We start from the raw sequence: 16,594 nt of genomic DNA, 5'->3' as shown, positions 1-16,594 counted from the left end.
TTAAATGTCAGAATCTGCAGTTTTTTTGGCCCAAGCTTCTACATCTTTAATATTTTAGCACACTTTTCCACACATTTATATAAAATTACAAAACACATTTTTGTGCAAGTGCACCTATCCAAAATGATGTTCTGCTTTGCAGAAATTAAAAAGAAATATTGCCATAAAAGTACTCCCCCCACCTTCCCCCAGTCCTCTCCTTACTTCTCAGCTCCATCATCTTGACAGCTCTTAAAAGCTCAGGTCGCAGCCTTCACATGCTGGCTGTATTATTATTGTGCAGAGATCAGTGATCAGCTCTATTCATCAGTCTGGTCTAACGCCTGGGGCAAGTCCAGCATACACACTGCAGCTCGCATGGACTGAAGGCAGGCGTGCGTCTGTAGCCTCAGTTTGGGAGACACGGCAGCGGTGCTTTAAAGTGCTTCTGGAGCTGCGCTGAGATTTATTGAGTCAGAGTGCTCAGGGCCGTACAGTATGTGAGCCAAAGAGAACAGAGCTTTTAAGTTGAGACCTAATATAAAACTCTGCGTGGGCCATCACTTTTGAGTGTTGTTCTGAACATCCGGGATCGGGGCATAAATAAACCTGACATTGGGTCTCAAACTCTCAGAGTTCTGTGAAAAGCCWTTCTTCAAATTCTGCTCTGTGAGTGGCTTTAAAGCTTCAGAAAAACGTGAAACGGTCTGTGTCAAAGTGACCTCATTTGCTCGCTGCACAACAGCTTTAAGAAACCAGAATTCAAAACTTCTGCATAACAAAAGCGGAGAGCTTTTGTCTCTTTTTTTCCAGTGGATCAAAGACATATTTAAACATGTTGGGTGCAATTTTCGTTGTGCATAACTTTATTATTCATGCCTCACACGGTGCAGTTGTGTTTCCTTAGTRCGCTTTTGTTGAAATCACAAGTGGGTGACAGGGAGGGCCGGAACTGTCTGTGTAGATGAAAACACACACACTCAGCATCTTCACCTCATCCTCTCTTTTCTTTTGAGAAGTGACCTACCTTGTCTCATATTTAGAGCACAACTCTTTGGAAAGAACTTCCGGGAAACATCAATACTGTTCCTTTGTATAAGCGCAGACTCAGCACTTAAAGTAGTGCAACACATTAAAAAATTTAAGGCCTAGTGTGTTGYCTAMMACCTTCATGCCAGTGATTYAGACTAAAATCATCTTATGTTAAAAAATGATGGAATCAAACTTTGAAAAAAAAWWGAGTATTCTCATGCAAAAGTATCTCACACAATTTGTTAGTACTACAMGTATTATGTATGACTGTAATTTTTACCACCATATTTTCACTTAAAATATCTGTCATAATCATTCAGGTAAAGTCCTTTTTTTGTGTAGGCTAAGGTTTATTAGCTGTGCTCCATTTTCAATGGGTGTGACACCAAATGGTAATGTATTTTTGATTTATGGTCAATTATTCATTTCTGAAAGCATCRTTTAAATCCATGCAAGGATTGATGAGTAATTTTCCTAAAAAGAACTGACAAACACACACACACAAACAGGTAAAAACATTTTAGGATTTCCTTTGGTGACTAATAATAAGACGAACCATGCCCAGGCTGCATATAAATTCTGCCCCGGATTCTCTTAAACTGCATTAAAAGGTTTTCACCATAACAATCAGCATTAAAGTTTCTTATATGTAAAGGCAATTTGAAGTTGTAAAAAAAAGAAGTAATTTCCATCAAAGTTTGGAGCTGCTCCTATTTGTCTGATGTGCAAAGTGATTAAATAGCAATATTAAAGTGAATCCCCCACCAGAACCAATTAACTGGAGCCAATTATGTGAGTAATTAGAGCCATCTGTTCCTCTTAAAATGCTGTAAAGAGAGGCTAAATACCATACATCTGATGTGTCTTTAAGAATCACCTCATCAATCCTTCATTTTCAACTGAGATGTTGCAGCAACATTCAGTCTTCCATAAACAACCTAGTAAATATGATAAAGAACAGTTCAGATTTCATACAACAATAAAAATGTTGTTAAATGTTATGTTTCTTGTAACTTAAATGTCAAATTCTAATTGTCTGCTGCTGAACACTTGGAGGAATGATCATTGTGTGTGTGTGTGTGTGTGTTTGCAAATATACATGTTTTCGTTAGACTGTCCTGTTATGTATATACATACATATTATACATTATACATAAATCTCAAACAAAAGAACAGATTTAAACAAAACTTTCAGAAAGTAATCATTAGGTTGACTTCTACAAACGATGAATGTTTAGAGTTTAACCCAATTCAAACATTTTTAACCTTGTTTTTACCTTAAACCTCAACATTAGCTGTTCATGTCAAYTCATCTGATAACCTGCCTGTAACCAAAGTATATCATGAACATGATCGTTTCAATACAACTCTAAGACAGTAAGTATAGCTGTACATTAACAACTTATTAATTTAAAATGACCTCCACAGCCAATCAACTTTAGACTTTGCAAAACAAAAGGCATTATTACAGTGAATTTTACTGAAGCTGAACAAAATCTCAGTGTGGTAATAGCTGACAGTCACGGACATATGCTTCAAGCACAAACAGATCATGCATATGCAATATATTGCATCACAGTTTACAATATGGTTAATATTGTCATGGCTTAACCAAAATACTGTAGCTATGTGTCATTTTTCAAATTAAAATTGATTAAATCTGTGACATAGAWGACATTCGGTGATAAATTCCTTTAATGGTGGGTCTTTGTTATTAAATCTCTGAAACCAGTGATGTGGTATTCCTGGTTTACTCATCCAGTATCACAAGGTTAAGTTATTTTTGGTTTACAGATGGTCAGCCTGCAGGGCTCATCTGTCCTGTGGACACCACCTATTGTTGGTCACTGCTTGCATCATGAACATTTTATCCTTCTATGCAAGATAAAGCCAACCAGAGTATTTAAATCACTGTTTCTTAAGAAAATGAACACAGCTTTTTTTCAGCAGGCACCTGTTTTTACCTCTATATTTATATTACCTGAAAATGTAATATGTACCATGTAAAAATATGAGTTTACAGACAATTTTACAAAGTTATTTAAATACATTTTTTTGGTTGCAGTTGGACAAAAAACGCGTCTTTTTCGTTTTCATCTTTTTTAAATAAATCAACTCTATTGGTCACTTGTCATATCCGACGCTAATGTTGGTATCATTTGTTGCAGTACATTCTCAGTCATAGAACATGGCAAATGAAAAAAAAGTAAAGAAGAAAAAAATGGACTTCTGTTCTGCAGCTGACATTCAGTASATGTCAAGTTGTACACATTGTCCATAATTTACATGGATTTTCACTCATTCTGCAGGTATACAGACGCATAGAGCAATATTGTGGATWATTTCAAGTTTYACGSATTTTTTCAGAAACTCAGTTTCCAATTTATTTAACATGTCAGAGCCTGTAGGACATAAAAAAACAATAAATAACAACGAATAACCAGCTTCCAACCCATTTTGTTGCTAGAAATAAGTTCTCCCGTCCTTATGTCATCCTGCTTTGCGCTGCAGGCGCKGGCATCTCTGTAGCCGACAGTATCCCTGAACACCCCCCCCCCACCCCACACACACACACACAAACACACCCACACACACCTCTAAAATTATGAATTTTTGAGGCTTATTATATACAGGTAAACATCCACAGGGGTAGACATGTACRAGCTGAAGGTGCTCATGTTTGGAGTTCTGAGATTTAAACTGCATGAGGTTAGTATCATTATTATCATTTAGGCTGATCCACTTATCCCTACCTCAGTGCTGTAAAAGTTGGATGAAATGCAATATGACCGTTCAGACTGAGGTCGCTTTAAAAACATCAGATACTGAATGTATCTGATTTAGTACCACATAGGAAAAAGACCTGGCTTGTATTTTAAAAAAAAGTTAAGGTTGTCATGTTCTTATCTCAAGTTTTTATTTTTACCAAAGGACCCCTGGTGGCTACTCCTGCAAAAATGAGTAAAACAACAAACTCACTGGAGAGACTATGTCTCTCGGTTGGCCTGKGAATGCCTTGGTGTCCTCCCAGAAAAGCTGGAAGAGGTGGATGGGGAAAGAGAGGTCTGGGCTTCCCTGCTCAAGCTGCTGCCTCCACAACCTGACTTCTGATTAAGTGGAAGATAATGGATGGATGGATGGATGGATGGATGGATGGATGGATGGATGGATGGATGGATGGGCAACAAACTCTCTTGAAACACTTCTCTTTACAATGTAATTTGTAGAAAAGCTGCCTTTTTGAAACCTGTCTGTAAAAAACAAAATAGAGACTACCGATTCAGACTGGATAAGTTATTAGACATATTCCAGTGTGGGGCCTCTCATTTTTCAAACACTTGTTTTTTTTATGTCATTCAAGTTGGAGAGTCCACATTTTTGTTTATCTATCAAAATATTTAGTTAGCCATTTTCACTTTTTGTCTGGTCAGTAATCATGTCAGGTGAACCTGTTTTTTTCCCCACGTTTTTAAGACGTTTTTAATTCTCTGTAGTCCCTGAGTATAACAGTTGTGTGCACTCTTTCACCATCTTTCTGTTTGAATCTAACACAGCAGCTAGAAAAGACCGCATGGCTGAGCTCCGAGGATGTCAGAGCCTCTGTTGTTGATGGGCAGAAACCTTGAGAAAACAAGCAGGACAATGATTTCCAATAGAAATCCACATGGCCGACACACTTCATCTGGCCCCTGAGGCGATCTGTCCATTGGCAGTAAAGTGTCAACAGGGAAACGGATGCAACTCAGCAATGTCTGGAACTCCTTCTTTTATTGTTTGTGCGTCCCACGTCCAGCAGCTGATTCTCAGTAATAAATGATTTTCATGGCACTTGGAGAAAACAACCAATATTTAGTCCCACGATATAAACTGTCATCGCATCCTTGTTACGAGACACCTTGTATTTAATGAGAGTGTTACTGTGAGGCTGAAATGAAACTGGATGGGAATTTTATTTTGGTTTCTTTTGGACAGAATTCAGAAACACATTTCAGTAMTGATAAAATGATGAAATTCTTACAWCAGGGCTGAAAAAATGTCCAATATTTGTAGCTCGACTGAAAACAACACAAATGTAACTTCTGATTTCAGTGAAATTATTTTCATCCATGAGCAAAATTATAGTCATTTCATTTCAGTGTCAAACATGGAATGTGTTTCAGGATCAAGGTTGAAGCCTCCGAAGCAGCATAGAAGAAGTCCACATAGATTCCTGCTAAGGTTTTTCTCTGTAGAGGTCATGTATCCATGTGACAGTCGCCCACGTGCTTGTTCTTCTATCCTCATGGGGATTTTGCAATGACTTCCATTTGTTTACCAGCCATTTCTATAGCCTATCCCTGATCCCTGACACTAAACAACACCTCACAGGTACATACCTGACCCTAAACCTAACCTAAACTCAGTTTACAAGTTAGTCCTAAACCTAACCCCTGACCCACCAAAGGTAAATCCCACAATGGGGACCAGGCTTTTGTCCCCATAAGGAACAATGGGTCCTCTTCAGGCTGTGTTCACTGGGGAAATGGTCAAAAAATTGTCCCTACCGGCAGGCAGAATTATGCACACAGACACACACACAAACGTTAGCTTTGATATGTTTGCATTGACTTCCATTCATTTTTCCAATCTCTTCCACCCTAAACCTAACTATCCCAGTACATACATTACCATAATCTTATCCTAAACTCGATTCACACCTTGGTCCTAAACCTGACCCCCAACCTAAAATCAGCATCTGTGCTCCTGTGGACCAGGCATTGGTCCTCATAGCAAGCATTAGGTCCCCRCAAGGCTGTATTTTGTTTGGAAAATGGTCCTTATAATGTAGCAAAAATGTTTACACACACATATCAATCCTCCTTTACCCAGAGTGGAAAACATTCAACATAGTTGCTACCACTGATTGTAGGATTTAGAGCACAGCTGGAGAACACCATCATGAATTAAAATCATGGGTCTCAACAAGAATTCTTGTTACATACTAAAAACTATGTTGTCTGTAGAAAAGATCAGACCAAAAAGGCTGTTTCCTGATATGTTTCTGAGCTAGTTAAGTTCATAAAACCACACAAAAAAAGAATGTCAAATGTATTTACTTTGAAGGGTTAATAACAAAGCCCATGATATTTAGCAACACTTTAGTTTCTGAAGCAAACTTTAAAAGCTTAGTCATGTTTCATTTAACACAAATACAWATTGTTCTATATAAGGAGGTTGACTAGACTTTTTTTGTTCTCAACTCAAACAAAACAAAAAATAGGTTTCTGTTTGTTAGCATTTTTTGTCATCAAATGTTTAAATTTTTGAGAAACTGTAAAAACAAATCAGRATTCAATCAGACTTTCTGGTATAGGCAGGTTTGTAAAGAATGGTCAAAATGAGATTTTTCCTGTTGATGCTGTGTGCTTGAGTGAAATTGTTGTATCATCCTATGTGTAGCTGATCTTATAGCCTACAGTGAGGGCACAGCAGAGCAAAAGTTTCATTCAGACATGTTATCCTGAAGTTGACTACCCAACACCATACTTGTAGCAAATGTTCACAAAAACACTGCAATTACATGGACTGTTTAACACTGAACAATTCTTATATATTTCAACAATCATTTCCACCCACTGCCTGGTGGTCTCATATGATATAGATGACTTTTTTCTAATTTATTTTGTACAGGGAGTTACATCATAACTTTTCAGAATTATGCTTTTTTTTAGTGCTGGTCCAACAATCTGCAACAGCATGGGCATACAGGGACATGACCAGACTGAGGATGGTTTCCATCTAGTTGTTAAAATCTTATATTGTTTGCTTCTTTTGATCTAAAACCATTTCATAATTATTCAAAATTATACAATCATCTAAATGTTTGAGAKTTAAAATCTGACTTAATTTAACAGATAATGGCACTTTACATTTTAAAATCGTTACTTTTTAAACCTCCACTGTCCTTTATTTAGCAATGGGTAATAATATACACACAACACAGTAACAGTAAGGACACCTCCTCATCATTATGGCCTCGTGATCCTGCATTAAAATGAAGATATTCATCATGCTAATTAGACAGCTTACTACAGGAAGCCTTTATTTGTGTGCGGCACACAGGACCACTGATCACCATTGTTTGATGACTCCATGAATAAGTCATATCCCAAAGCTATCCATATTTCATCAAACGTCCTCATCCATAATGAACGCTGTTCATCAGCCACTGCCCTCACCTGATCGGGGCTGTCTCGTCGCCCTTATCCAGCCACTCCTGCGGGGGGATGATGTACATACACCACAGGCCCCAGTTGTAGCCGTGGGCAGCGTTGGCGTACTGCTGCACCTCAAAGGTGTTGTATTTGATGTTGTCTATGGCTGGAAGGATGATGCGGGTGTGATCCTCTTTCATCCGGGTCAGAATAGGTTCAGACCTTTAGAGAGAGAGAGAGAAAAAARACGACAAGGTGTTCTGAATTACATAAGCAGAAGCAGAACTGCTCGGTTGAAGAGGRAGAGGAAGATGGAAGCAATCTGTCACTGGGCAAAAATTTAAGTCATGCCTATTTTAAGCCTCTTGGTTTTTTGGAGTTCTTGCAGCAAAGTTCGTCCAGACTGGTCTGATGGATGTTAAGAATAAGACACAGTATTTTTCCCATAACAAAGTAAAAGCTGTTAGCATGTACACATCAAAGCAATCAAAAATATGTTTTTTAAAGTTGATGATTACAACTGTATCTGTGAAGATAAAAAAAATCTATCTCCGCATTTTCATTGCTTTCAGCGGCACTGTCTGATAATCAGCACTCTATTGAACATTCAAAACATTTAATAGACACTTTTCTCAGCTGAGCATGAAAAAGACTAAAATGCTTTTATTTTAGTAATAAAACATCAAATAATAAAAGTCATTTTWTGTTCATTGTTTGTCTGAAACTTGTAAAATAAATCATCAGAACATGAAAAATAAAGATTAGTACTCAACTTTTTCCCTCCACACCTTTTGTTCCTTATTCTACTCTAATTCTCACCCTTCTACATTAAATGAAATTTTCTTCAGAAAGAGAGAGAAAAAAACAGTTTACCTGCAAAATAAGTTCAGATGCAAAAGAAAGAAACAACACATACAAGAGTATTGAACCAACCTGGATTAACCAACAATCAAGCAACTAACCAACAACTTTCARTTTTTTGTAGTTATTAGAATTGGAGGTTTATTACTTGGAATGCTGCAACATTTATTGCCCGAAGAGCATAATTAGTAAGCAATGCCGATTCAGGAGCTGAAAAATTCTCTTTCTGTTGAAGTCATAAATCATGGCAGAAATAATGTTTTAATCTATGTGTRGCTTAATGAATAGTTCTTAAAACAACAAAATGCAAACCAAAATCCTAATGAAGAGTTTCAGTTTAATCTGAGCAAAAACCCAAAGTCCATTCACAATTTATTTAATGTGGAACTGGAGTTGTCAGGATTCCAATCTCTTCCAGGCTTTTCCCATCTCCTTCTTGTGTTTCAGGCTTTTCTTCCACCGTTTCAAAGCTGATTGCTGCAGCTGCAGCACCCGGCTGTGACTGATCTGGGCTGACTAGCTCGACTACATGAGGCTGAGCTGAACCACTATCGATGGAACTTGGTGAAGTTCACATTCAGCCTTTTGAGTAATCTTTGTGTTTTGTCTGCCACTTCTAAATTTATTCAAACTTCTCTTCTTTTTCTCATAGATTCCTCKGTGTGTCCTGCCTTCATCTTTCAAATTCAGTTTCTGGAATACCATCCTCTGAATGATCCTCTCATGAACTGCCTTAGCAAACACTCTGCTAGCCTGTTTGGTCTGCCTGCCTGCTTGATTACACTTACCTTACCTGGACTCCTGCCTACCTTGAACCTAATTAAACACATTTTTAAACACATAGAGAACTAGTTGACAGTTTGAGATTGTTTCCAAGTCTGTAAACAAGTCAACAATGCTATTTGTGTCTTTCCTCTGGATTTCATTCTCTCTAATTAAACGGCTGAACCAAGATTTGGAAGCTGCTCTAAGATGTGCCACTTCTACAAATCCCATCACCTGGAGTTCTTACCTACCGTTTTGCACACATCCTGACCTCTACCTTCCAAAAACGAACTCCCTCCAAAGCCTCTGTCGGATACCAACCCCCTTTGTTCCCGATCCAGGAAACCACAAAGTGGTAAAGTGTTCAGTGGGAGTGGGTCCAGCCTTTCCCTTGTGGTGTTTCAGCTTTTCTTCCACCAGAAGCGAGGCTGTTAGCCGAAGCTGCAGCTCTTCACATTGTCACCGTGTTTTGAAGCAGCATGCACTTGTGAGTTATTTTTATTCCCCGAACCATGTATAACAAAAGGATTTAGTGTTARAGACTGAATAATGCATTCAAATGCACTCATTTCACATTTATGCAAGTGTTGCTTTAGAAACTGACACAAATAAACTTGCTAATTAGTTTTCATGAAAATGTTAAATAAAAGCTAAACATAGCAGACAAAACRCATTTGGTGTTTTCACACTGAGTTACATCTTGTTATGAAAATTAAATCTGCTTATCAATTTTGCTCAAAGCAAAACAATGTAACATTAGCAAATTACTGTAGGTAAATGTCAAATATAGATTTTCAGTTCTTGTCAGAAATCCCAACAAAGGGGACATTAAAAAAGATTCAAGCTTCAAGCCCCTCTGTTAGATAATTACAACAGATCTTATAGAAAATATTACTTTGTTCGCTCTGATGGCCTAGAAATCATTTCAGTGGAACAAAAATACTAGTTACACGTTTTACTGACTCAGTTAAACAATTGTCTCATTTTCTAAACCTTGAGCAGGTTTTCTCAGTTTTGTCATTTTGTGTTTGCCCTTTTATTTTTCTGGGGTTTGTWGCAGCCAAATAATTTATACTTCAGCCTGTGTCTTGGGGAAATTAAGCCTCCACAAGGTTGATAATAAAAGGTTTCGAAATGAGGAAAAAGCTGATTTTGACTTAATTTATGTCTTCTCTCTTTCTGTATTTGCTGTTTCATCTGTATACCACGGAAGATAATTCACCCTCTTCAAACCCAACAGTCAGGTTCACTTGGAGAATTGGATTTGATCTTTTTTCAAATGATGAAGCTCTATTGTAAATATACAATGACAATTCTCTTTACTCAGTCAGGCCTTCTGTTAAAAACAGAAGTTCAATGGGTTGGTTAATTAAAGGTTCAAAATGTAATCATAGTTAGTAAAAAAAAACAATGCATTCTAAAGTTGTTGTGCATCAAAATGTAATATGATGTTGAATTTTGGTTGATTCCAAAGGTTAATCAGTTGTAGATGTACATTAATTTGTTTTTTCTTAGTTTGTCCAATGGTTCATGTGACATTTTAATAATAAAAAGTAGATGCAAACAATTCAAAGAAAACGTTTACTCATTTAGCTGTGGCAGCCATCTTAAACAGGGTTGACTCCAATAGTTAAATCAGTTATAAATGTATAGCCAGTGATTACTTGGGAGTTTCATTAAAACCCATCAAGTGRTTCATGAGATATTTTGATAACAAACAAGGAGAATTAACTTCACATCACACACATAAAGAAATAACTATCATGGAATAAGTAATCTACTGGTGTGAAACATATTAGTAACGTGGGAATGTAAAAAACTGTAAATAACACTAAAAAGGCACAATTAAAAAGCAGCAACTTGTTATCTTATCTTCCAGCTTTCCAGTTTAGAACCACACAAAGAAAAGGGCTGTTTCCTCATAGTGATTCTGTATTTTTGGGCTAATTTTTGTTACACTTTGAAGAGCCAGTGAGCAGCAGATAAAACTGTATTTTAAAACTGACACATAATAGAGCTGAAATGCTAAACACAGCTTTAAACATGACTGCAGTTAAAAATAATATGCATACTGTAAGGGAAATGGGAAGTGTTGTGTGTCACGAAGAATGATAAATTACCTTTAGACTCCACTCAACACACACAAACACACTTCCCACCCCTATTACTCCATTCGGCAGAAGAACATCAGAGGGTGCTGCACTCTGTTTTAGCTTTTGTCTAAAGTTAATATGAAAAATCTGCTAAATCCCCTCTAGAAATATGTACTTATATACAGTAAATCTTTATGTTGAACTTACATTTTTCACAGTGAAAACATTGTGAATTTAAATAATCTTTAGCAATAGAAAATATCACAAATTGAGATTTAGCTGTCTCAAAATTAAAAGCAGCATTTCTGTTATTGCTTAAAGAAAGATCCTCTTTGGTTCAGCATCGGATCTAATTCAGTAAATGTTCTTAGTTCAGCTCAACTCAAATGTTTTCAAGCAMCAAATATGAAAATTAGGAATAAAAATTGCTAATATTGTTTCAACCTTGGTGTAAAAATCCTGAACGAATATAGGTTTACAATAGGGTTAGCCTTTCAAAAATACAGTAGATAAAGCTATCTAATTGTTAAGTGTCAATGTTGCTGGTAGGTTCAAAACTCGAGTGCAGGGAAAAGCACGAGGAACACAGGAAACAAAGCTAAATGATTTAAATCAAAACCTAAAATGCTGATATGGCAGATCTACTTTGAAAACACAGGGAGGCATACTGGAAATGGCAACTGGCTCATGAGAAGCACAATCCAGGACTAATTTAAMAAACAGGAAGACACAGAATGTAAAGGAAACCCTAATGTACAAAAATMACAAACACCTGGCAGGGAGACAAATAGGACAGATAAGTGTGTGAGGGACTGAGGCAGAAATGAGGGGTACATTTTTCTAATGCAAAGTCAAGTCTTTTGAGCTTCATGTTATGTTACGTCGTTCCCTCATCAAAAACATACCCAGASTGTTGCRTTCACTCAWGCATGTTTAAGAAATCCTTAAATTTCTTGTGGTGGCCATGTGGAGCTGCCTAAACTCTTGCTGGTACAAAGCACCGTCYATTTACACAATGCTCCTCCCTGGAGCTCAGTCTGCAGCTGTGCTCCCGCCCCACAGAGCACCCCTCCCCATAAGCATTGTTGTAAAGACCTGTTGAAGTGGGAGTGTATGAAAAAGTAGGAGGTTCTTAAACAGCAAGAGGGCAATTTCACTGTGTTTAGATAGACTATGATGAGGCAGGTTTTAACACCTAAAGCGGCTTTCTGGCATTTTTACATTGTTGTTTATTGTTTTTAACTTTTGTATTTTGAAGCACTTTGTGTACCTTTAGTTTGCTGGAAAGGGCTGTAGAAATAGTGATTGATTGTAAAAGTTCCAGTTGCAGTATGATTTATTGTAGAGGCAGGTTCTGATGCTAATCAGCAGCTCTCTGTCACCACAGCTCTTCACAAGACAAAAAAATATCAAGCACAACTTCAGTCAACATCGGCCCATTTTCCTGTCAAACAAAACTCAGCTTTTCATCTAATGAGCATAACTCTAGCTTTCTCAGCAAGCGTATGACTAATTGGTCGACTGTTTAGAAAAATGTAGCCATTCTGTCAAGGTCATCATTTAATGATCTAATAAAGATTTCTGACATTCTGAAATTCTCATTATGAGGATCTAATTCCACACTTCATTATAAGATCTTGAAGTTAAAAAACCTTTTTAGATGTTTCAAGGCAAACTCCTTAATTCACGTTACACAGACTTTAACTACATCGCTGAAGACAAAGGAGAGTCAAGGACTGTTTTCTAAATTAACGATAGTTGTTTTTTATTTTTATTTTCAGCTGTTAATGAGGTGATGACAATAATCAGAATGAACAGCTGAGTGATTTGCTGTATCAAACACTTGTACTCTTYAAACTGCAGAAGAAAATGACTTGGATTTATTAATGCCTGAACTGACTTAGGGTCAATGCCTGCCAGCTAGCAGTATAGACCCAAACGAACCGCTGCAGGCAACATTTGTTCGAACACTTTTTCAGAAATTATCTAAACTTAAAGTGGTCAGAGACACAGTCTTGTAACTCTGAGGCTGTAGGTTCAAGCCCTTTGGGTCAGGAAAAAACATCTGGCATTAAACAATTACCAAATCTTTCATTTAGGTTTCTCACTGTGATAACTGCTGCAGAAAGGAGGAATCCAAAGGGAAAAACAACAACATGTAAATTTGATCAAGCAAGGATCATAGCTTCCTGACAAACAGGCAGCAGCTTGGCTTACACACTCAGCTTCTGAACAATTAGTATTGTTGTTCCTCAGGGATGTTTGCTTGCCCCCCTACACTTTTACCTTTACAATATTGGCTGCACCTTCTTACGGTACAGTATTGTATCCCGAGTTTTGGGAGTATTTATGAAATGCCCCATTCCACTTCTATGCAGATGATACAGTCATCTTATTACCATCATAAATTCAAATTTCCAGTTTGATTTTGATACTAATATGGTGGTAATGTAAACAAAACCTCATTCATGAAAATCTCAAAGGGGAGCTGAACTTCTCAAGATTTACTGTAAACCATTCAAGGGGCTAAACTGAAATTGGACACCCCACAATATTCTATTCAACTCTCACTGAAGCTGTTTTATGCAGCCTTCTTCTCTAACTGACTTGGTTCAGCGATTAAATCCAATGTTAGGAAGCTGCAGCAGATGCTCCAAACTACTGAAACAAACATMTGTGTCCCACTGACCCCCATCCAGGATTTATATTATTTTCCAAGACTTTTTGAGCTGCTGCCTTCAGGTAAATGCCTCAGAGTGCTACGATGAAGAACATCAAGGCAGAAAAACAGCTTTTTTCTCCCCTCAGTCCATTTATCTCATCAACTTTTATTTCTGCCTCATAAATTACAAGGCTAATATCTCTCTCTGTGTGTGTAAATAATAAAACACTGCCATGGATTTATTTTCATCATGTTTTGGCATTAACTCCTGTAAAACTCTTACCACTATTCATTTTACATGTAAATACTTCTGTCCTATTCATAAACAGCTTTGTTTCAATCACGTGCATTTATCTGCACCTGTTCACTTAAACCGCATGTTACACTTTCCAATAAATCATATCTACAGCACACTGAACCAGTCACAACAAGCTCTCTACTGTTGTTTTGCTTAGATTTACTCATGTCCCTTGTTAAAGTTGTAAAATTGTGTTACTGTAAAAGTACATTCTGGAGGTTTCACTGGATTAGAAAAAGAAAATCCATGTGTGTGCAAGCATGTCAAAAATGGCTTTCTGCTTCAGACATTTAGATAAGTCAACAAAGATTAGGTCTCTGTGAATTTGATCTACAGTAAACTATAAGGATTTTATTTCTCACCAATATGACAGATAATTTGTAAAAAGGTATTTAAAGCAAACTATCTCTAATACTAAAATTCTAGAAATTGATGTAGTTGATGCGATATCAGTAAAAATAAATGTTTTTAATCAGAAAGAAAAACTGAAATGTATGGCATGCAAAAGTTTAAATAAATTTTATAAACAAATACAGTTTGCCAGATGAAACTTTTTTTTGGTTAAAAAAACATGTTTTCTTTCATTGATTGTTCAGACAGCTTTAAAAGGCTAAAGTAAATTGTGGCAGTGTTTATATGTGTTTGTTGTGTGCAGCTTGTTGGGAAATTAATCCTGGAACGGCCAGTAACCATCTTTAAATGCATCAAATCTTTCAATGTGAAATCATTTAGTGTCATTTTGCCTGGCAGTTTAAATAACAGCTTTTACATACAAATTTAGTGCATAAACAGTATATTAAAGTTGGCCAGTCTCCTGCCTCCTACAACAATGGTTCCCAACCTTTTTAGACTTGTGTACCCCCAGAGTCATTTTGTCATACCACTAGTAATCCCTCTGTCAAATAAAATGATGATTCTCTGAAACTATAATGTACATCAAGTGATTATTAAATAAAAATTATTTATTTAACCCCCTAGAATGTTTAATTCTCAGGCATTTTATTTTATTTTTTTCAAATCAAATTAAACATAAAGATAAAAATGTTGCCTTGAAAGTGAATACGTAATTAAATAAATAAACCAGGTAACGGCAGGTGCAGAAAACAGCAGTGTCCAAAATCTATTGTATTTTCCAAAATACATCAAAAACTCACCCAAATGAGCAAATTCCAAGAGTTTCTGCATTTTATACTGGATTCCATTTTGTGTAAATTCCGTGATTTCATCTGCATTTTCTGCATTGCTAAAATAATAGGGCCATGCATATTCCAGTCCTTTTTTATTTATTTTTTAAACATCTGGGAATTTTTTCCACGTACCCCCGTAATATGCTCGCATACCCCAAAGGGTACACGTACCCCTGGTTGGGAATCACTGTCCTACAACATACTGAACTTCAAGAAGCTAATGGCGTGTATTTGCCCCCAGGCCTTTCTGTGTGGAGCTTTCATGTTCTCCCTTTGCACTCATGGGTTCTCCTGTTTTCTCCCACAGATCAAAAAYATACATGTTGGGTTTGTTGGTGACTCTAAATTGTCCCTAGGTGTGAGTGAAAAGTGTGAATTCTTGTTTGGCCCCGTGATGAACTTTCTGACCTGTCCCACATGTACCCCACCCCTCTCACAATGATTGATGGATAGGCACCAGCTCCTCTGAGACCTGATGGATGGATAGATGGATAATGATGTTCACACAGACTSTCTCTTAATTGAAAGCATAACTGGAAAATTATCCATATCAGTCCACATTATACTTTTCATATTACTTCAGAAGATAGTGCTGAATCCAACATACATGATACATAAATATAGAGGCTTATACAGTTTTCTTGTCTTTTTTGTGGTTTTGGCGGTCAGTCTGGCCTGTGTTCTGAAGCTTTCAGTAATATCACAACTTTTTTTATTCACTTCGATTCAGCCWCTGCTAGACTGTGACAGGAAAAATACATTTCAATATTAGTATAAAAGAATAACAGTACCATTGGATTTATTATTATATTCCTGCAACCGCAGAACACAATCATTGAACAGCTCCATGACATTAACAAATGAAAGGAACATTTTTTAAAGGAATGCATATTGTCTGCTGCCTTGCATGCCAATGTTTTTGACTGTCTGTTGACAAAATATTYCACAAACCAGTGGACAGTAGACAGATTCATTTGAAACTCTCAGAGAAGAATTATTAGATTTATACACTGCCTGGCCAAAAAAAAAGTTGCCACCAAAATAAATAAATAAATAAAATAAAGGAAAATAAATGGTACAACGCTAATAGTCTGCAAAATCACTAGATTTATTTCCATCCAGTGTTGGCACAAAAGCGGCTGCACCAATCAACATGAAATTTGGCAGGACTGTAGATGAGTCTGACCTACACTGCGCCAGCCAACGGTTTTACGATTCACCCCATATTTGAGGAGGGGGCTCCATCCAAAGAGCAGGTGTCTGGACATGCAAAAATGCTTATAACACAAACTGTTCAACATAGAAACTTCAGATTTCTTTTGTTGTTTAGCTCTGATGAAGATCTATCTATCAGGCCCACCAATCAGTGACCCCCGTCCCCGGGACCCCCAATTTATCTGAAAAAGGGTGTATCTGGACATACAAAAGTGGTTATAGCTCAAAAATTATTAAACATAATAGCTTCAGATTTTCGCTGGTAGTTTAGCTCTGATGAGGGGCTATCCATCAGGTCAACCAATGCC

At 37.0% G+C, this 16,594-nt stretch overlaps 1 protein-coding gene and 1 long non-coding RNA gene across 2 annotated transcripts in view; one reads left to right on the top strand and one right to left on the bottom strand.

Moving 5' to 3' along the window:
* The window catches only part of galnt9 (polypeptide N-acetylgalactosaminyltransferase 9), a 127,923-nt gene that overhangs the window by 47,225 nt on the left and 64,104 nt on the right, over positions 1–16,594 (bottom strand). Inside the window, exon 5 of the mRNA XM_014022897.1 lies at positions 7,230–7,427. Coding sequence (XP_013878351.1) covers positions 7,230–7,427 — 198 coding nt within the window. The remainder of the gene's footprint in view (positions 1–7,229; positions 7,428–16,594) is intronic.
* On the top strand, positions 7,434–11,186 carry LOC106527888 (uncharacterized). The gene is made up of 2 exons (XR_001311437.1): positions 7,434–8,630; positions 8,719–11,186. It is a non-coding gene; the product is annotated as an uncharacterized LOC106527888 (long non-coding RNA).

Source organism: Austrofundulus limnaeus, unplaced genomic scaffold (genome assembly GCF_001266775.1).
Source record: "Austrofundulus limnaeus strain Quisiro unplaced genomic scaffold, Austrofundulus_limnaeus-1.0 Scaffold347, whole genome shotgun sequence".
Lineage (NCBI taxonomy): Eukaryota > Metazoa > Chordata > Actinopteri > Cyprinodontiformes > Rivulidae > Austrofundulus > Austrofundulus limnaeus.
This window is presented reverse-complemented; position numbering and strand designations above follow the sequence as displayed.